Raw genomic sequence first — 21,912 nt, 5'->3', positions numbered from 1 at the left:
CAGTGAAGCTAAAAAAAAAAATCTTTCGATAAAAAAATCTATATTTAAGGGGCATCTGGGTGGCTCAGTGGTTTAAGCCTCTGCCTTCGGCTCAGGTCATGATCTCACGGTCCTGGGATTGAGCCCCACATCGGGCTCTCTGCTCAGCGGGGAGCCTGCTTCTCTGCCTACTTGTGATCTCTCTCTCTCTCTGTCAAATAAATAAAATCTTTTAAAAAATCTATATTTATGTCAATCATACCTCAAGCATTTTTTAAGAAGACGTGAAAAATATATAAAATAAAAATATATTTGGATAATTTTCATTTTTCCTTGGGAAATTGCAGTTACTTAGATATTTTACCATTATGCTAATATTCCTTTCCCATAGTTGAGGTTTTGGAACACTAGCGGGGGTTTCTTTCTTTTTTTTAACATAAATTATATATACTCATTGTTAAGCTGACCCATCTCATATTTATGTCCCACCTATTGCCACAACTCTTCCTCTTATATCCAGTTTCTATTAAAATGGGTTAATTGGGGGCCCTGGGTGGCTCAGTCTGCTAAGCCTCTGCCTTCGGCTTGGGTCATGATCCCAGGGTCCTGGGATCGAGCCCCACATCGGGCTCCCTGTGCAGTGGAGAGCCTGCTTCTCTCTCTCTCTTCCTCTGCTGCTCCCCCTGCTTTTGTTCTCTCTCTCTGTCATAAATAAATAAAATCTTTCTTAAAAATAAAATGGGTTAATTAAAATTCTTAGGTAAAATTATTGAATGTTATCTGTTGTCCTGGTACTTCTCTAGCTCTTAAAGATTGGGTTAGAAGATGATCACTGGCTCTGGTACTTTTGCATTTCCGGAAGCAGGTCCCAGTCCCGAGCACCCAAGATGCCCACACCGAGTGCCAGGCACATTGGCAAGCATTTTATGTGTCCTCAGTCCTTTAGTTCTCATGGCTTATGCGTCGTTTCCATTTTACAGATGAGGAAACAGATGCTCGGAAAGGTAATCTGATTTGGTCTGTCGTCTGATGTCACATCCGTCTTTTTCCTGCCAGTTTCCTGAGGGCCAGATCTGACCTGGAGACAAAGGTTAATCCTAATAATGTTGATGAAGAAACTGATGATGGGGACAGCTAACAAATCCTGTTAACTGTGTACGAGATGTTGTCCTGAGTGCTTTACTCATGCAGTCTCCACACAATCCTGTGGGCTTGCTGTAGTTATCCCCATTTTATAGGTGAGGAAACCAAGGCATATAGAGGTTAATTAAGTGTGTTGCCCACATTAATAACAGGTGAGGCCAGGATTCAAAGTCAGGTAGTCTGCCTCTTAAGTAAGTGCTTGTAATTAATGTCTCTCTCTCTCTCTTTTTTTTTTTTTTTTTTGGTCATGCCATATTGCCTTTTTTGTTTTGTTTTTAGGGAATTGTGATAGAAATATTAGGAGTTTTTGCATAAAAATAGACATTCCTACTTTCTCTTGAACAATGAGAGATCTGGAGAGCTGGGTGGCTCAGTCAATTAAGCAGCTGCCTTCAGCTCAGGTCATGATGCCAGGGTCCTGGGATTGAGTCCTGCATCAGGCTCCCTGCCCAGTGGCGAGCCCGCTTCCCCTCTCCCTCTGTCCGATGTTCCCTTTGCTTGTGCTCTCTCTCTCTCTCTCTCTGTCAAATAAATAAATAAAAATCTTAAAAAAAAGAAAAAAAGAAAGAAAAAATCAGAGACCCAGAAACACTGAATCCACTTTTCCTCAGAATGCTGATTACCTGGCACTGAGTTCCCTGCTCTGCTCAGATAGGTTGCACTCTCTCCAGTGCTCCCTCCAGACCTACCATTTGTGCCTCTGTCCCGGCACTGTAGATGCAGGCATTTGCTCCATACTCTGGCAGGAGGACAAAATCCCTCCTAGAAGCTGAAGGTTCTAGTGATTCTTTTGAGAATTTGTTACCGCCATCCTCCAAGTATGATTCTTATACCTGGGTGCTTTCAACATGCATGTTTTGGAAACCTTCTCCCAAACCTGTTCTCTGTAATAGGGAGTCTGAATGTGCATGTTAGCATCTCCCCAGGTGATTGTTACAGCCACTGACTGGTGAGGAGTATACATTCTAAAAACATCAGAAATGAATATACGTTGGCTCCTAGAGAACTACAGGCGACTCTTCTGGCTCTTACCAAGTTTGGAATTTATTTTTTTTATTGATCAGAAATTTCAAAATATTTCTTCCATGTTGGCCTAATTTCCTTTTTCTGCTTCAGAATTCTAGTTGCTTTCTTAATCTGCAGTCATGGCTACAAATTGTTTTAAGCAAGCAAACAAATTGGTTTAAGCAAGAATTTAGGGGATCAAGCAGTTGAAGAGGCCAGGAGTACATGGAATCGGTGGCTCAATTAGGGCCATTTGGTGATTTTCTCTATCTTTCCTTGCTGCCTTTCCTCTATGTAGGCTTAATTCTGAGTCAGGTCTTGCCAAGCGGTGTCCAGATAGCCAGCAGCACCTACAGCATGAGAATCACCATGAGAATCATCCCAGCAAACACTCCTACGCCTGGCATTCACCGGTTTGCTTTGGATCATGTGCTCAATACTGTCACAAAGGCAAGAGTGATAATGTGACTTAGAACCAGCACATGACCTAGGAGTGGGTTTAAGTCAGTCCCCACCTAGACCACCATGACCTTGAATGGACAGATTTCCAAAGAGAGGTCTAAGAAGGGTTTCTAGGAAGAGATGGGAGAGATGCAGGGCAGCCTCTTCGATGGTGGTGGATTTTTGGTGGAGATGCTTGTTTGAGAAGCTCGACATGTTCTCCATCCAAATGTTGAATTACCTTCATTCTCATGTGGGTCATTGGGCGCTACTCATCAGAGAAAGATTTGAAAGCAGCCTTTTATTATTCCTTAGTCTGCTTTCAGGATTCAGAAATGTCTACTGGAGAATTACTGTGGGAGATAGAAAATAACTACAACCCCTGCTTATTATGTTTTAAAGCCCCATGGAGAATGATGTTTAATATTCTTGGCCTCTATAAAAATTCAGCCAGAATGTCAACAGTGCCATTTGTGGATACTTGGATGACATCGCCTCGTGATGTTTCCAGTTAATAAGAAGGCAAGGAGATTCATGTACTTAGAGTCTTCTTTTAAGACCCAAGTCAGATTAGTCCACCCACATGATCCTGTTCTGGGGGTAACTGTCGTGGTTTTCTCAGGAACATTCCTGTCAATTTTCCAAAAGAGGCTCGAATCTGACTCACTGGTATAGCTGTGTCTATAGTCTAAAGTTTTGTATACTTTCCAGTTTGATGTGTCAGTCTTTGATCTTTGCCACTGTCTACCAGGAATATTTTAAATAATCGATACAAAAATGGTTAGGATGCCATTGACAGTGTGTTTTCAGCATGGACTTTGTTCTTGCCCTCCAATGCCTGCTGAGTCATGAAACCAAATGGAACCTAAGAGCAGGAGTATGGCTCAGTCTGTGTTTCGATGGCCTTATTAGTACAAGAGACTCAAGGTTTTGAGTCATGAATTTGTTTCTTCTTTGGCATGTCTAAGATTTTGAACAATGCATTATTTGAGCATGTCTTTCCCTTCAGGTATAATAAATGTGATATGTCATTTTGATATTTTCTCTGGAAAGAACTTCCAACTACATAAAATGGAGTAGAGTTGATGGCCAGCAATTAGGAAAGAGTGAGGGCTTTTAAGGATATAGATGCGGACAGTAGTTAACTCCGCGGTTTGGGATATGATTGATGAATTTTTTTTTTTCTTCTCTCCATCTCCCTGTGATTTCACAGCCGATTCTGGTGACCAAGAAGAGCACACTCTCCAAGAAACAGCACTACCGCCTGTGAATAGTGGCATCGTTGCTGCTCCCATCACGGACGCTTCTCAGAAGTTCCCTCAATACCTACCTCTTTGTGCAGAGGATAATTTAGGTCCTCTACCTGAGAACTGGGAGATGGCCTACACCGAAAATGGAGAAGTCTATTTTATAGAGTAAAGTATACTGTTTCTCCTCCCTGAAGTTCTCTTCCTTTCTGTCATCCCCCTTCCTTCCCATCTCTAGTGGCTGTGCTGGTCAATTACATCTAAAAAGACTGGTCACGGGCTCACGGTAGGCTTTTACACAATTTAGCCAGCTTTGTCGAGAAAAACAATTAGCAGAGCGTCCTAATCCTTGAGTCTGAGGACCTTGAAGAAGCATAAGGTTCATAATTTCCCTAAAGAGTGGGACACCACTTTTCGGTGTATATATAATGGCAAAGCATATAAAACCTTTAAAAAAAAAAAAAAAAAGGAATATATTGAGCCATTAAGAAGAGCTAAATCCTCTGCTTATTTTTTCTTGTTCAGGTTGTAGGGTTGTCTTTTTTTTTTTTTAATTTTTTTAAATTTATTTATTTGAGAGAGATCACAAGTAGACAGAGAGGCAGGCAGAGAGAGAGAGAGAGAGACGCAGCCTCCCTGCTGAGCAGAGAGCCTGATGCGGGACTCGATCCCAGAACCCTGAGATCATGACCTGAGCCAAAAGCAGCAGCTTAACCCACTGAGCCACCCAGGCGCCCCTGTAGGGTTGTCTTGTTTTGTTTTGCTTTGCTTTTGGTTATGTTTTAGGAGTTCTTCATACATTCTAGATACAATTCCTGTATCATCTTGGTGGTTTGTGAACATTCTCCCCACGCCTGAGTTTTCTTTTCATTGTCTTGACTCTGTCTTTTGAAGAGCCCAAAGTTCTTAATTTTGAGGAAGTCTGATTTATCAGTGTTTCTCTTCTGTGGGCTTTGTTTTTTTAGTGTGCTGGCTGAGAAATTTTTGCTTAAATCAAAGTGATACAGCTGTCATTTTCTGCTATCTTTGTTTTAGAATTTTATAGTTTACTTTTTACTTGTAGGTCTCTGATCCCTTTTAAGTTGATTTTGTTCTTAAACATGGGACAAGTACATGGATTAAAATTTGAGAATATGGAAACCCCCCTCACCCCCCACCCTTATCTATAGTCTCTCTTTCCATGGTTTTAGTTACTTATGGTCATTGTGTTCTGGAAACAGATGATCCTCCTGACATACTGTAAGATCAGTAGTAGCCTAATGCTACATCATAATGCTTATGTCATTCACCTCATTTCATCTCACCACGTAGACATTTTGTCATCTCACGTCATTACAAGAAGGGTGAGTAGATGTATTTTGAGAGAGAGAGGCCACATTCATATAATTTTTAATCATTTATTATAATTGTTCTCTTTTACTATTATTGTTAATCTCTTATTGTACCTAATTTATAAATTAAACTTCATCATAAGTATGTATATGTAGGAAAAGACATGGTATTTGTAGGATTCGGTACTATCTACGGTTTTGGGCATCTCCTGGAGGTCTTGAAACTTAGCCCCTGTGGATAAGTGGGGGGATTACTGTATATGGATATGAAAAGTCTTTCAAAATTATAAAACTTATTCATACTCATGTGTGTATATATATATACACACATATATACATATACATATATAATATATATTATTAAAGTTAAATATTTAAAAATAATCTTTACTAAAAATGGAAAAACAATCGTAACCATTCTAAAGAATCTAAGATAATATAATTTTTTAACGAGTAATAGTTAATTTTTAAAATGCTGCACTTTGGCTCTATTATCAAGACTCACCTCAGTTTTATGTACCAATACAAAAGAAAAAGAAATGGCCAATTAAACTATAGTTAAAAATATAAGTAAATCTATTATATGCAACTAGATTGAAGTTGAAGGTCTGCTGTTCAGTGAACAAGAACAAGGCAAAACTGACAAAGAAAAAAAATTAGAGAAGACACAAATTACTAGCATTAGGAATTAAACAGGGAATTACCGCAGACCCTGAAGACATTAAAAGGTAATCAGAGAGTGTTGCCGACAAATCTACACACATAAATTTGACAACTTAGATAAAATGGACCAATTTCGTGAGAAGTACGAACTACCACAACTCATCCAATAAGGAATAGATAATTTAACTAAGCTCTATAACTATTAAGGAAAATGAATTTGTCATTTAAAAACTCGTGGAAAAGAGATCTCCGGGCCCAGATGGTTTCACTGGAGAAAGGCTCAAAGAATTACCTTTCTAAGCAGTCTCCTTCTGAAAATAGAAGTAGAGGAACACTAAGCAAATTATGTTTATGAAGCTGTTGTTACCTTGTTACCAAAAGCAAACAAGGACTAGGATAGTCTAGTCTATTTTAGAAAACTGCAGACTTAGAGCACCTGGCTGGCTCAATAAGTTGAGCGTCTGACTGTTGGTTTTGGCTCAGGTCATAATCTCGGGATCCTAGGATTGAGCCGTGCATTGGACTTCACGTTCCCCTCAGAGCCTGCTGGAGATTCTTTCCCTCTGCCTTCCTCTGCTGGCATGCATGCTCTCTTCCTCTCTCTCTCTCTCTCTCTCTCTCCTTTTAAATACATAAATAAATAAATAAAAATCTTTAAAAAAAAAAAAAAAGTATACACCATGACCAAGGGGCAATTATCCTAGGGATGCAAGATTGGTTCAATATGTGAAAAATTCCTAAATACAATCTAACATATTAAGATACGAAAGAAAAAAAAACAAAAACGCATGATCATAATCATCAATGCAGTATTCGATACAATTCAGCCATTCATTGATGGTAAAAATTCTCAGAAAAATAAGAGGAGAGGGGAATTTTCTTGACTTGATAATACCTACCAAAAATGTACAGCAAACGTTATACTTAGTGGTAAAAGACCAAAAAAAACCAAAACAAAACTTTCCCCTGAAAGATTAGGGACAAGTCAAAGATATTAGCTCTCACCAGTCTTTTTTTTTTTTGTCTTTTTTTTTTTTAAGATTTTATTTATTTATTAGAGGGTGTGTGTGGGGAGGAACAGAGGGAGAGAGACAAGCAGACTCATTTCTAGAAATGAGCTTGGAACCCCGCACAGGGCTTGATCTCACAACCCTAAGATCATGACCTGAGCTGAAACTAAGAGGTCACTTCATGAACTGAGCCAGCTAGGCGCCTCGGTTCCCACCACTCTTATTAACATGATTCTGAAATTTCTAGCCAGAATAATCAAGAAAGAGAAATAAAAGACCTACAGATTGAAAAAGAAAGAATAAAACTATCCCTCTATACAGATTACATGAGTATATATAAGAACTGTACAAAACCACATAAAATCTACAAAAAAATTTCTAGAATAAGTGAGTTCAGCAAAATCACAAGGTAAAAGATAAGCATATATGTATATCTATATGAACATGCGTACAGCAAAATTCAAAATACAATATAATTCATATTTACTTCCAGAAAAACACCACTTACATGTAAATTAACAAAACATATACAAGATATTAAATGCTATAAACTACAAAATATTGATGAAAGAAATCAAAGAAAGTCTAAACAAATGGAGAGATGTCCCCTATTCATGCATTGAAAGATGTAGATTGAAAGATACAATCATACAGTAAAATATTCCAAAATGGATATACAGGTTTAATGCAAATCCTGTCAAAATCTCAGTGAGGTTTTTTGTTAATATAGACAAGTTCATTTTAAAATTTATTATAGAAAGGCGATGGAACTAGAATAGCTAGAAAATTTGTTTTTTTGTTCTTAGGGTTTTTTGTTTTTGTTTTTGTTTTTTAACTCACAAGTCTGAGATCAAGACCTGAGCTGAGATCAAGAGTCAGACACTTAACCAACTGAGCCACCCAGCTGCCCCAGAACAGTTTTGAAAGAGAAGAATAAATTTAATCAGTCTACCAGATAACAAGACTTGTTATAGAGCTACAGTAACATAGGCTGTATTGTATTGGTGCATATCACTGAAACCCAGAAACAGGTGCACAAATATATCCAAGTGATTTTCAACAAAGATGCCAAAGCAATTCAATGCAGGGAAGATAGCCTTTTCATAGACGTGGCATTAGATTAAGTGTTTAGCCAGAAGTAAATAAATTAACCTCCACCTCCACCTCACACCTTAGTCAAAAAATTAACTCAGTAGATCATCACAGACTTAAGTGTAAAGCACAAGGCAATTAAACTTTTTGGGGAGGGGCACCTGGGTGGCTCAGTGGGTTAAAGCCTCTGCCTTCGGCTCAGGTCATGATCCCAGAGTTCTGGGATCGAGCCCCACATTGGGCTCTCTGCTCAGCAGGGAGCCTGCTTCCTCCTCTCTCTCTGCCTGCCTCTACCTACTTGTGGTCTCTGTCTATCAAATAAATAAATAAAATCTTTAAAAAAAAAACAAACTTTGGGGGAAAAGATTGGAGGGGTGCTCTAGGACTAGACGAGGAGTTCTTAGACTTGACATCAAAAACATGAACCCTGGGGGCGCCTGGGTGGCTCAGTGGGTTAAAGCCTCTGCTTTCGGCTCAGGTCATGATTCCAGGGTCCTGGGATCGAGCCCCGCATCAGGCTCTGTGCTCAGCAGGGAGCCTGCTTCCCTCTCTCTCTCTGCCTGCCTCTCTGTCTACTTGTGATCTCTCTGTCAAATAAATAAATAAAATCTTTAAAAAAAAAATAAAAAAAAATAAAAAAAAACCATGAACCCTGAAAGGAATCTTTGATAAATACGATGTCATCAAAATGAAAAACATTTGCTTCAGAAAAGACCCTGATAAGAGGATGAAAAGGCAAACTACAGAGAGAATGTATTTGCAAACCCCATATCTGAAAATGGATTGATACCTAGAGTATATAAAGAGCTCTCAAAACTCAACAGTAGCATTAAAAAATTTCAATTAGAAAGTGAACCACAGACATTTCACTGAAGAGGATATACAGATGGCAAATAAGCACATGAAAAAAAATGTTCATCGTCATTAGCCATTAGGGAAATGCAAATTAAAATCACAAAGATACCATTACATGCCTATTAGGATGGCTCAAATAAAAATATAGTTAATAACAGTAAATGATGGCAGAGATACAGAGAAACTAGATCGCTCATACATGGCTGGTGGGTATGTAAAATTGTATGACATTCTAGAAAACAGTTGGGGAGTTTCCTATAAAACTAAACATGTAACTACTATATGACCCAGCAATTGCACATTTGGCCAGAGAGGTGAACACTTAACATTCACACAGAAACCTGGACATGAATGTTTATAGTAGATTAATTCCAAAGAGCCAAAAATTGAAAACAACCTACATGTCCTTCGGTGGTTAAACTTTGGTACATTCATGCCATGGAATGCAACTCAGCAATGAAAAGTATTAAGTATCAAGACATGTGACTATCTTGATGAGAATTACACTCGACGAAAAAAGAGCAGTCCCCAAAGATTACATATGTATGATTCCATAGAATATTTTTACAATGACAAAACCATGGAAATGGAGAGATCAGTGGTTGCTAAGGATTTAAAAGGCGTTTGAGGGGGCAGGGGCTCGAAGAAAACCAGGTGTGGCTATAAAAAGGTAACATAAGGAGGAATCCTTGTTACGATTGAAATGTTTTCTGTCTTGGCTCTATGGAGAGCAATATCCCAGTTGTGACATTGTACTTTAGTTTTGTAAGATGTTACCATTGGGGGACTCTGGGTATAGGGCATGTGGGATGGCTCGCTATTTTTTCTTATAACTACACTTGATTCAACAATTATCTCAAAATACAAAAGTGTCTTTTTTAAAAAATCATAAATAGGGACGCCTGGGTGGCTCAGTGGGTTAAAACCTCTGCCTTCAGCTTGTCATGATCCTAGGGTCTTGGGATCGAGCCCTGCGTCAGGCTCTCTGCTCAGCGGGGAGCCTGCTTTCCTTCCTCTCTCTCTGCCTGCCTCTCTGCCTGCCAGTGATCTCTGTCAAAGAGATAAGATCTTTAAAAAAAATCTTAAAAAATAAATAATCTTCCTGCCCAGCAAGGGCCATTTTTACTCTCTTGCTCACGTAGGAATAGCACAGACCGTGGGTTCTAGTGTTGGACTCCCTGGTTTTTTTGCCAGTGTTGCTAGGTATCAACAACATAGCCTTCTACAAATTTCCTTTCCTCTGTCCTCATCTTTCTCATCTGTAAAATGTATTAATACTTCCCTCATAAGTTTATCGTAAGGATTAGTAAATTATATGTGAAAAAGAACAGATTTTGGTAATTCTAAGTGGACACAGAAGTAGTATTTGATGACAGTTGTTACTATCTTACCTTTCTTTTTTCTTTTCCTTTACATTCAGTTGAGGTGATTTGTATATATATTTATTTGCACATTCTGTTTTTCACTTAAGCCTTAATGTTTTTCAACAATTCGTAAGACTTGAAACTCAAACAACTGTGGCCATGTTTTTCAGCATTTATAACCTAAATGGCAGACTTCCAAAAATGATTACAGTTACTACCTCAATTTAAAAAAAAAATTTTTTTTCATTTCTGGTTTGCAGCTTGAACTTACTGACCTTATAGTTTGTTGCTCCCTTGATTGAGCTTGCATAAGTGGCCTGGGAGCTCAGGCAAAACTTTGTCCCCGGGGTCTCGAGCTGCTTCTGGGTAGTTCCTCCAGACATTCTCCTCTCGCTGCATGGCTTCGGGGCGCTAATCAGAAAGAGTCCGGTGCCCTCTCAGACCTTCAAGGTCTAACTCAGTGTCTGTTGAAACACTTCGCCTGGAGTCGGGCTGGGCCCTCCAGAAGGCAGACACATTTAGTTTCTTCAAGCTTTGTGGGGTTTTTTTGGCCTACATTCTGCTTAGGATAGGTAATTCTGGGTTGCTGTCACTTTGCATGCAACGTAATTCAGGATGTGATTAATGATAGGTATTAGCCTCTGGGAGCCAGTTGCGTGAACCGAGGTAGTTTCAGTGTCAGGGGATATCTTATGTAATATAATGAGTGAAATAGCAGCCTTCTTGGTGAATTCCAACATTCAAGGTTTAAGTCAAAGGCAAATTTAAAGCAAACTGGTTTGCTCTTCTGCGAAAGTGAAGACTGAAGTAAGTCTAGACACGGGGAGACAGTGTGGACAAGGGGTATCCTTTGGAACTCATTTTTCAAAAACAAAACTGGCCTCACATGTTAAGTGTTCCATAACGGAATGATTATACCTTCGATAAGTAAAAAATCTACCTAAGGCCCTTCGCACGCCTTTTCAGATTCCAAACTTGGTCTCTCTTCTGGTTTGGGTTTGCTCTTGACAAAGTAGCTTTGCCACTGAGCTTTTTGCCTTTTTTCTTTCCCTTTTCAAATGTAGTTCTCGTGTTTTTGTCTCGATTTCAGCCATAACACAAAGACAACATCCTGGTTAGACCCTCGGTGCCTGAACAAGCAGCAGAAGCCTCTGGAAGAGTGTGAAGATGATGGTAAGGGGCTGGGAAGGTCTTGGTTCCAGTGAGCTGGGGACTTATTCACATGGGCAAGGTTTAAGTTCTGTAACAAGGTCAACCAGGCTTTAACAAGCGAGTTTTTAAAGGTCACCCAATTTCTAATAAGTGACCTGTAGTTTCCACGAGCAGCAGCGGAATCAGAATTGTTTTAAAAGAACAGTTTGTTTACACATAAAGGCAGATGAGAGCTAGTATCTCCGTTAGAAACAGAACTTTAAGGCCGTCAGACTGTTTTAGTGAAGGTACAACCTCTGCCTTCAGGACCTTGGAGAAAACTCAAGAAAATCTCTTGAAATAGAAACCAGAGATGCTCTAGTTCCTTACCTATTGGGTCCTCATCTTTTATTGCAGAAGTCTTAAAGGAAAAAAATAAAGCGCTTTTCTTGAATTCTGCATGTTTCATTATTTGACATAGGGAAAGCAGATCGTGACTTCTTTGGGAATTTCTGTGTAACTTAGGATATACCCTTGTTATCTGAAAAGTACATTTCTTCTAAGAAAGAGCCTGAGGTGTTTCCCTTAGCATGACTCTGCCTGTTAATCTCAAAAAAAAAAAAAAAAAAAAACCCCCAAAACCAAACAAAAACAAAAATCAAAACCCAACTACTGACTTGTTTATTGACTAAAGTTTATTTCAAGGTTTTGGGATTTCTAATTACTCTTCCAAAATGGAAAAAAAAAAAAAAATTAGAGCAAATGTGTGCCTTTACAGTACACGGGAGTCTATCCCAAGTTCTACCAGAACTAGTTTTTTGACATGGATGAATTAAAAGGGAAATGGTTTGTTTTGCTCCTCATTATTCATCTCTGGCATTTGAATTAGTGGTATAATTGTGGAGTACGTATTTTACTTTAAGATAATGAAGCTTTATTAATTTATCCTTTGGCACAGAATTGTTGTATATATAAACTTGAGGTTTGTCTGAAAATGTAAGCCAGTAAAGCGTAATACTGCCAAAACCTTGTACTCCCAGATCCTTCTGCTCTACATGGATTGCAGATACCATGAAATGAGCATAAAATTGCGTGTTCATATTATCTGAGTGACTCCAAATGGAACTACAAATCCTTCTGACTAAGGAGGCATGCCTGAGATGCTCATTTCATTTTGGTTGCTTAGTCCCATTCCTGAAGAAGAAATGGAACATGTGCGGTCAGCTTCATTATTTGCATGCTTCAGGGATAAAGAACTGTCTGATTATTCAAATATTAGATTTCATATATAATATAAAAGTGACCAATTTTCAAAGATCAGAATATAAAATACATTCAACCATAAAATTTCAGGGAATGAAATTTAATCTTTATTTAATGCTTGATGATTGCAAACGCATTTTCGACTTCTCATTACCATAGGAGAGCTTCCCTGTCAGTCTCCATTATAATTACACTGGGAACATACAAAAATGCCTGTTAATATATTTTATAGATGATAGACGACTCCAGCAGCTTTTACCAAGAGAAACTTAATGAAGTGTTGAGTAGAATTGCTGAATTATTTTGTGACCAAATCTAGTACAGTTGACCCTTGAACAACACAAGTTTGAACAGCACTGGTCCACTTTTATGTAGATTTTTTCCATGAATATATTGGAAAACTTTTTGGAGACTCCTGATAATTTGAAAAAGCTGCAAATGAATCTTACAGCTTCAAAGTACCAAAACCATTAAGAAAAGATTAAGCATTATTGAAAGTGTGTAGTATATAGTACTTACAATGTACAAAAGAAGTGTTACTCCACTATATTATTGCTAAGGTTTTCAATAGTAGATTATTTGTACTTAAGTTTTGGTGAAGTCAAGTTACACACAGACTTTTGACTGCAGACAGTCAATACCCTCAACCCCTGTGTTGTTGTTTTTTTTTAAACCCCTGTGTGGGAGCACCTGGGTGGCTCAGTGGGTTAAAGCCTCTGCCTTCAGCTCAGGTCATGATCTCAGGGTTCTGGGATCGAGCCCCGCATCGAGCTCTCTGCTCAGCAGGGAACCTGCTTCCCCTTCTCTCTCTCCCTGCCTCTCTGCCCACTTTTGAACTCTGTCTGTCAAATAAATAAATAAAATCTTTAAAAAACAAAACAAAACCCTGTGTTGTTTAAGGGTCAACTCTTATATTTAATTCTTAAAATTCTTAACATTGGTGTTAATGATATTATCTCTGGAACAAGTATGTATTCATAGCAAATACCATTAGTTGATGAATTATCCCTTCAACACTAGGACTCACATAACCTTTTTCTAGAAGAAATGGCATACATGTCTGTGTGCCTGTATACACAAACAGTATAAATATATAATCAGATGTTACCACTTTTCATTTATCGGTCCCCACACCTGCATTTTCTGTTACCTCTTAACACAAATCTGCCTTGTGTTGTTGTTTATGTTGTGACACAAAGAAGAATAACATTTTTGGTCACAGTATTGCTCCTGTATTTCTTTCTGTTTTCTGGAAGTCATACACACACGGAATGTAACAATATAGCATCATACTTACTGTAAAAATTTTATATATTGTTTCCTAACTCAAAAAAGTGATGAGCCAGTTTGGGATTTTGATCTTCAGTGTGTAACTCCTTTTGTAGTTTCTGTGTATCTAGTTGAATTACAGGCCTTTCACCTTGCCTTTGAGTTCCAGGCCAATATTTGTATATGCCTGATTGATAATGCTCTTTGTCTGAAAGAGACTTCAAACTTTGTATATGCCTGATTGATAATGCTCTTTGTCTGAAAGAGACTTCAAACTCAGTCTGCTTAAAACCCAACTAATGATCTCTCCTCTCAAAACCTGGTCCTCTGTAAGTGTTCCCTATCTCAGTCAAGGGTAAAATTCATGCATACCTAAGAGTCCCCCTTGATTTACCTTCTCTTGACTTTATTTCAACCCATCTACCCTCTGAATTTACTTTGCCTCCCAGATATGTCTGGGACCCATTCACTCTTTCCGTCACCACCTGTAGCATCCTCATTCAGGCCACACCACTCATCTCTCACCCAGACTCTTTCCCGTTCTCCTTACGCTGTTCCCAGAGCAATCTTTTAAAGTGTCTGTGTGATTGTGTTATCATGGACCACCCCCTCAACCCCTATTTACTGGTTCTCTGTCTGTACTGTAAATACTCAGCCCTCCCCATAGCGGGTCCCCAAGCCCTAAGTGGTTTGACCTCTGGCTTTTCTCACTCTCGTTCCTCTATACTCTGCCCTTCATCCCTACTAGTTCTCTCTTAGAATATTCTTCCATTTCACAAATAGTTATTGGTTGCCTTCTATATAGTGTCCTAAGAACTTCAGATGTACCAATGAACACAACAGTCAGAATGCCCTGCTGTCAGAAAGCTCAAGTTTCAGTCATTCATCACTTGAAGTCTTTTTGTTAAATTGTTCATATCCTTTAGGTTATAGCTCAGGGACTTTTTCTGTGACCTTGCCCCACATATGATTAGGTCACTCTGTGATGTGTGTTACTTTAGAGAAATAATGAGAGTTTTAAATTTAGTTTTATTTATGGGAGTTTGGGATTTGTCTCTTCCTTGGAATGGATATTTGAACTGTCAATTTTCATAGTGACTGGCCCATAGTAGGTCTCTCTCATTAAATGCTTATTGAAGAAATGAATGATTACACCCCCAAAGACATTTTTAGATAATATTTAAATGGACATTTTCTCGAGCCATTTTATGTAAATAAGATTCCATTTTTCAGAGACAATGCCAGCACCAAAACTTACTGTTGGCAACTGAATCACTTTTATATCAAGATTTTGCAAGGCAGATAGCACCATGTTGATTACTTAAGTCAGTATTGGAGACATCCATCCATCCATCCATGCATCCATTTTGAAATATTTAGTACTTACCATGTACCAAAACATTTTGCAATGGTGAGAACAGTTTTTATTCCGTGTGTTTGTGGAGCATACATTAGAGGGAATGGCCGCTTGCTCTGTAGCTAGGGGGACCTTATACATGAAAATGATCTGTTGTGTGCCCTTCTACGTTCTCAGTTATCATACAGCATTTTACTTACAGCAGGAGGAGGTCAAGCATGGAAAGGATCTTGACTGGTTTTGCCCCCTGACTTACTGAGAACATTTTCATTCTAACATTTCTGAGCTGTTTGACTTAGAAATCCTATACAAACTACATGATGCCTCTCCACAGTCATTTCAGCGCAGCCTTTGCGTCTGCTTCCCTAATGTACGACATCCTGACGTGATTCCTAACTCCCGCTGTAAGACGCTGTTAAGTGTAGCTCATTTTACAATCCGCATTCTCAATTTGACTTTACCTTCCATTTTTCACACAGCAGTATTCCTTCTAAGTTAAGTAATGCTTTAATTGTGAGTATAATTGCCTCACTGATTAGAGGATTAGGGATTAAAAGGTCTAATATTGAAAGGTGTGACAGCTTTGTTTGCCCGAAATAAGGTCTGTAATAAGTGACTTCCCACTTAAGAACATTGAAATTGAAACCGCAAAGGTATTTGTCATCTTCTACCACCAATCAAACCCTATTCTGACACACGAGGAAATGAGCCATATAATTATGTTGCCAATATCAGCTCTTAACGTTTGGTAATTTACACTGAGGTCTCCGGTTTACTAGCCAAGCCACTGAGATAGGCCACAATGCAGGTAAGGACAAAACGGAATGATGTGTTTGCTGCTGTTTTTCTGAGGGGAGATTTCTTTCTTGGTGTTGGTATCTCAATTTTTCTTTCTCTCTTTTCTGTCTCATTCCCGCTATTCCTTTGGAGAAGAAGGGGTCCACACCGAGGAGCTGGACAGTGAACTAGGTAAACCCTCGCAGCCCGCTGCCACTGCCTAACTTGCCCTGAATGCTTTTTGTCTCCAGCAAATTGCTGAATCTTTCCATTCCTTTAGTTTGCACTTCTTCAATGATGACTTTCACTCGGGTTTATCCATGAAAGGTCCATCTTACAACCCTAGTGTCTGACTTGCAGGCATCATTCAGAGTTGTAATAAACTGTCATAAATTGTGTCTACAAAGAAAATGCCTGAATGCGTCGAGACTAGAACGAGAGTTAGCAAGTTGGTGCTAGGTAGTCTTGTGAACTGTGGATGAAAAGGAGCCGGGAGAGGGTCGACAATTGCTATGTGCCTTCATCTCCAGTATGACCTACCTCCACCTCATTTCTTTCTTGGGTGTGAGTGGTTGTGTCCAGGGGCCATACAGAAAAGCAGAGCAAAACAAAACTAAAGACCCACCAAACTCATTAGGGATCTTTGTAGGAGTGGTAGCAATATAGGAATTCTCCCGATCAACTGAATAATTAGTAAGTCTTAATCTTGGTCCCAAAGTCACCAGCCACATGATGACTTTATAGATCTGGTGAATGGCTTGAACACCAAATACAGCTTCTGTGTGACATTGTCTTAGAGTGTGTGTATCCATGTAAATCAAGTCTGACTAGTCTAGCCGTTGCAGTTAGAAATAATTTACATTTGCAGATAATGCCAAACACTTTTATCTTTGCTGTCGGACTATATTGAATTATGTTCTATGCTAAGTTTTATGTTCAGCTTTGAACAATATTAAAATTAGTTTGCATTCCATCTGATGCATTTACTGAAGGATAGATTGGAAAGCCCAAGGTTTTCAAGCTAAATTGCACATAAAAGCCTTAACTTATTGACCATTGGCCATCGTGTATTTTTGAGATAGAAGATTATTTAACATCGATATGAAAAGAACTGTCCTGAGATGATTGAATCAGCCTAACATTTTTGAGATTGCCTTAAGAACTGAAAACATAAATACTTAATACAGATTACTGTTTTCAAGTGGTTTTGTTTGTGTTTATAATATAATAATCAATCGTGGTTGACTGGAGTTATGATATAATGGAATTTAGCTCTGTTTTTCTTAATGTTGCAGACATATCCCATTGTAAGTGATAGATATGCCGGCATCAGTCGATAACGATTGAATGGAGCTTGTTTTTAAAATATATTTAATAAGTTGTCATTGTGGTAAGAAGGACTTGAGATCTATCCTTTGATAGAGAACAATTTGAAACTTGTTGCATCAAAAAAATTAACCGGTAATACTAAAGTAATCGAAAAAGACAATTGAGATGCAGGATGAGCGCCTTAACCATTTGCTGAACCGATTTAAATCACTCTTCCTAGGTCATTGATGTGTCTGACCAGTGCTTTCAGAGGATGGCTGGTAGAGATAATATAGCTGTGCACAGAGGCATATGTGCTTCTGTGGAAGTTTGAATGTTGACATTTCTAGGAAAGCAGTTTCTCAATTTTTTTCCCTTGTAACGGTAATATTGTGGGAACTTTCCTGTGCTGTTGAAGATTAGAAAAATAAGCATTAATGACTACGTATATTGTTTCTTATGGTCATAATGGGAATCCTGGGAGATGGTTTGGTGACATGGCAGAACTGTCTCCGGATGCAAATCATGCTGCCTGGCTCCTTATCCGGGCTCCCCTGTTGACCTGGTCACGTCACTCCCCTTCTCTTTGCTTCCCTTCCCTGATCTGTCAAGAAAGGCTGAAAGAGTAGCTCCCATTGTATTTGTGAGGAAACTTAATGAAAGTGTGTCTTAATATTTGTCCCTGTGATCAGCACATAGTGTTTTTTCCTAGTAGTTTTATTATTTATTGACTAATTCCATCTTGTTGGACTTTTTAATACTCCTTATGGTACTCTCTGCCCTTAATAGGGGTCAGGAGAAAGAATGTGTATGCAGAAATGACCCAGATGTGTCCTTGTGGGTAGAGATAGGACTCTCAACTTTTGCGTGCCATACACACCATGTAAAGAGTAGTGTGTACACACACACACACACACACACACACACACACACACAGAGTTTTCTCTTGTATTCATTCCAGATTCTGTTGACAAGATCACTGCCCATTTTCTTAATAAGAGGGTCCTAATTTCAAACAATAGCACCTGTCAGGTGTTCAGAGAACAATGAGATTCCAGATGTGACAAGAAAACCTTGTCTGTTATCTGCCTCTTAGAGGTGGGGGCAGTTGGTGTTGGACACAGATCATTTGATTATAGAGTTGTCATTTCTGAACTCAGTTGCTGGAGCTGCGTCTGTCGCTGCATTATGCACTTCTGGTTTGCAAAATTTATCACATGCTCTGCAGACATTACCCCAGAATTGAAAAGTGTACTCCCTTTTGAAATTATAGGGTATTTAGGTGCTGGCACCAACTGGGAGAGGTAGAGACAAGGAAAATGAGGTTCCCTCCCTACCAAGGCTAAGTCACAGTTTTGAAATCTATCTGTGATCATGAACATGACTTTCAGTCTATGTGCTGACATCTCTCTTCTGAAAACGTAGAGCATGGGGCTGCTTCATATTTGCTTCTGTGGGGTCAGTTAGTACAGAATGAGATTCTTAAGGGCAGGGCTAGGTAGCAAGCAGGCTATATACATCTGTTCCTTTCCTGTTTTCTTAGAACATTGCCATTTGTTGAGCATATATTCCAGGTGCTGTGCAAAATGTCTTAGAGGCAACCTCATTTAATCCATAGTTGACCCTTCAAGTAAATCCAGGTGAAAGATGTCATTGTAAGATACTCAGTCACTAGTCTAATACTAGACCTATGAAGTGGTAGAGCAAAGGTTCAGTCCCCAGTCTGGGCAACCCCGAAAAGGTCTTAGCTGCCTAAAACAGCTGTGACAGGTAGTATGTTCTGGTCTGTTGTCCAGCAGTTGTTAGACATAGGGGCTGACCCTTCAGGTGACATCAAAGTGTTTAGTTACTAAAAAAAATAATAATAATAATAAATTGTAATGTCATAATTTTCTAGGCTTTGGCATTTTCTGTCATTCTCAGTTTTTTAGAACCAAAAGACAAATTCGAGGACAAACATCTTCCTTTTTTTAAATCAATGACCCATTTCTATTTTAAGCATTAGGAGACTAATTCCTATTATTAAGTTAATCACCACATGGAAGTGAGAAATCTCTCTTTTCAACAGAAAATGAGTTTTAGCTTGGAAAACTGGAAAATTTCTGGAGTTTACTAATCTGTTCCAGAAGATGTGTTTAGATTTACAAGCATCCAGGAAGATCAGTTGATCTGCCGCATTTCTTAACTCTAGAGTATAAAGTTGTTGACTAGACAGCAGGACGAAGGTCAGAGGTGGCTTCTGTTTTTTTGCACCCTCTTCAGACCTCTGGCAAAGCACTAACCATATGGTATTTGAATTGTCTGCTTAGTTGTGCACTTAATAATTATCTTTGTGTTCCAGGTGCCCACCACACCCTCAAGGGGACAGTAGATACTCTCTAAATGTTGACAAATTAATAATTGAGTGAGTTAATGTACAGTATTGAATGAGTTTCAGGTGTACAATATAGTGATTCAGCAATTCTGTATATTAGTGCTCACTGTAAGGCTACAAATGAATTAAATTCTTAATATTACCCGTTTTATCTAAAACTAGGCCAAGCATTCAAGGTTGCAAATTTTGGAAAAGGGTTGATCCAGTGAAACATAGGGTGGTCCCCTCACACTTGCCCACTCTTCTGCCCCATGCCTGAACAAACATGTGGACGAGCCCCAATTTGCATTTTTTTAATCTCGACTTCTCAACTCCTTGGAAAGATTTTCCTGGTTCATTTTCATTTAAATGGTAATTTCCAGCTTTGTGAGGGGAAACTATTTCCCAGGCATTTGATTTGCATCAGTTCGGAAGGTGGATAAAAATGCCAAGTAGCATCAACATCTGTGCGTCAGACCTGTCTTACATTTTAGTAGCTATGTCTCCTGGAACTCAAAGACTTCTTTAAAACCTGCTAAGTGTTTAAAAAGAAAAAAAAAAAAAAAGTTAGAAGAGAAGGGGGGAAACCTGTCTCTTTGTTTGCAAATAGATAAAATGTGGAGCAAAAACCATGAAATTAATGTCTCTTGATATGCAGCCAAATCTGAGCAAAACATAAACTTTGAGTAATTAGCGTGTGTGTGTTTGGGTGCATGCACGTGACTCCGTTTTCAGTATGGAACTGTTTGTGGCTCATATAAGCCCTGTGCCTTGAGGACAGAGTCATTCTTTGCAAAATAGTGACCACTGGATTCCCTCAGTTTAAAAAAAAAAAAAAAAAAGAAGAATCTAGTATTTCAAAATAAATGATATTTTAGGTGTCTGTACCATTCCATTCATGTTGGTCTTTACAGCTGACTTCTAGGAATAATGATTCACTTCGGAGTTTGGCTTTATACAGGCTTGCCGAAACCCTGTATATATCCAAGTGGCTTTGAAATCAACTTGAGTAATTGCTGCTCTGCTTGAAAGAATTGCTTAGTGACATAAAACACAACCTGGTTGTTTCTTTCAGCAAGTCAGATTATCTGGGGCAATGGGCTTTTTCATAGTAGGTTTTTGTTATGGCAAAACTCACTATTAGCTAGTTAATAAAGTTCCAGCCTTTGTAGGAAACCTTACGGAGTGAAGTTCGGTAGAGCATGGGCAAGTTTTCCAAAAGGTACACACATCCCACAGTGGCGTTTTACAGAAGCAGGAGAAAGGAATGCCAGCTTCCCCCTCAACTAGTGAGCTCCTGGAGGGACCTGTGTTTCAGCTTTCCCAAGCAAAGTGCTCTTGAAGGTGGGCCTGTTTGAATACAGCACTTGAGTGACGGATGCCTGCTATATGAAAGCCCAACTCCATCTTTTACTTAATTGGCAGTATTTTAATTAGAAACAAGTAGGAAATAAGATGCAAATTTCATTTTATTCCCGGGAGAGCAAAAGCAGCACTGTTGTATTGAAAATGAAAAGAAACATTAATTTTTCAGCCATTTTTGTTTGTATGGTAAGGTGGTCTAGAAATACAATGAGAAAATTGTAAATATTTAAGGTATAAATCAGGCACTGAAGGCAAATTTTAATATATTTCTATTAAAATCTTCTTTACTAGCTGATTCAGCACAAAGGCATCTGGGACTACATTTGATTAAGTTTTATTAGCTCGTGCAAAATACCAGTAAGGAATTGTTCCTCATGTAGACAAATACACTGTTAAATATAAGACTGCCTTCTAGATTGTAGTTGTTAGGATACACAGTTTTCATTGGATTTAAGGCTTTTTTTTTGAGTCTTTCTCTTGTTGCCTCACTCAGTTGTTAAAAATCCTTAGGCTCTTGAAGAATATGCCCTTCCTGCTCTAAATGTGCCTTTATTTTTCAGAGCTGCCTGCTGGTTGGGAAAAGATTGAAGACCCTGTCTATGGTATCTACTATGTAGAGTAAGTAGCTATTAATCTATATTTTAGTTTGTACTCCTCTATAATTACATATATTTATGCTGAACAGAGTCTGTCATCTTTATAAGGTACAAACTGATACTAATAACAACATAACAGTTTTATAATGAAAATATACATGCATATTATAGTGAATGAGAAAATATTCCGCAAATCTGAAGAGAGTAAATTATATTCTAAAATTGATGAGGGCAAGATAGCTGTGTCTTTTGTTTACCACTATCTTACCAGGACCCAGCACTGTCCTGGCAGTGACTCACTAAGTATTAGTTGAATGAATGAATGAATGAATGAATGAATAAGAAAAGCAAACCAAATGGATA

General features: G+C 38.6%; 1 protein-coding gene across 14 annotated transcripts in view; it reads left to right on the top strand.

Annotated features, from left to right (window-relative positions):
- Positions 1-21,912, top strand: part of MAGI1 (membrane associated guanylate kinase, WW and PDZ domain containing 1) — a 633,434-nt gene that overhangs the window by 522,519 nt on the left and 89,003 nt on the right. For 10 of the 14 annotated variants that reach the window (XM_032867328.1, XM_032867335.1, XM_032867334.1 and 7 more), the window contains exons 5-8: positions 3,782-3,983; positions 11,221-11,303; positions 16,084-16,119; positions 21,514-21,571. In XM_032867328.1, the coding sequence (XP_032723219.1) occupies positions 3,782-3,983; positions 11,221-11,303; positions 16,084-16,119; positions 21,514-21,571 (379 nt within the window). The remainder of the gene's footprint in view (positions 1-3,781; positions 3,984-11,220; positions 11,304-16,083; positions 16,120-21,513; positions 21,572-21,912) is intronic. The other 4 variants (XM_032867342.1, XM_032867333.1, XM_032867331.1 and 1 more) reach the window with 1 other exon arrangement.

Source organism: Lontra canadensis, unplaced genomic scaffold, assembly GCF_010015895.1.
Source record: "Lontra canadensis isolate GAN:19392208 unplaced genomic scaffold, GSC_riverotter_1.0 scaffold34, whole genome shotgun sequence".
Classification (NCBI taxonomy): domain Eukaryota; kingdom Metazoa; phylum Chordata; class Mammalia; order Carnivora; family Mustelidae; genus Lontra; species Lontra canadensis.
Note: the sequence above shows the minus strand (reverse complement) of the source record. Positions and strands in the feature narration are given on the sequence as shown.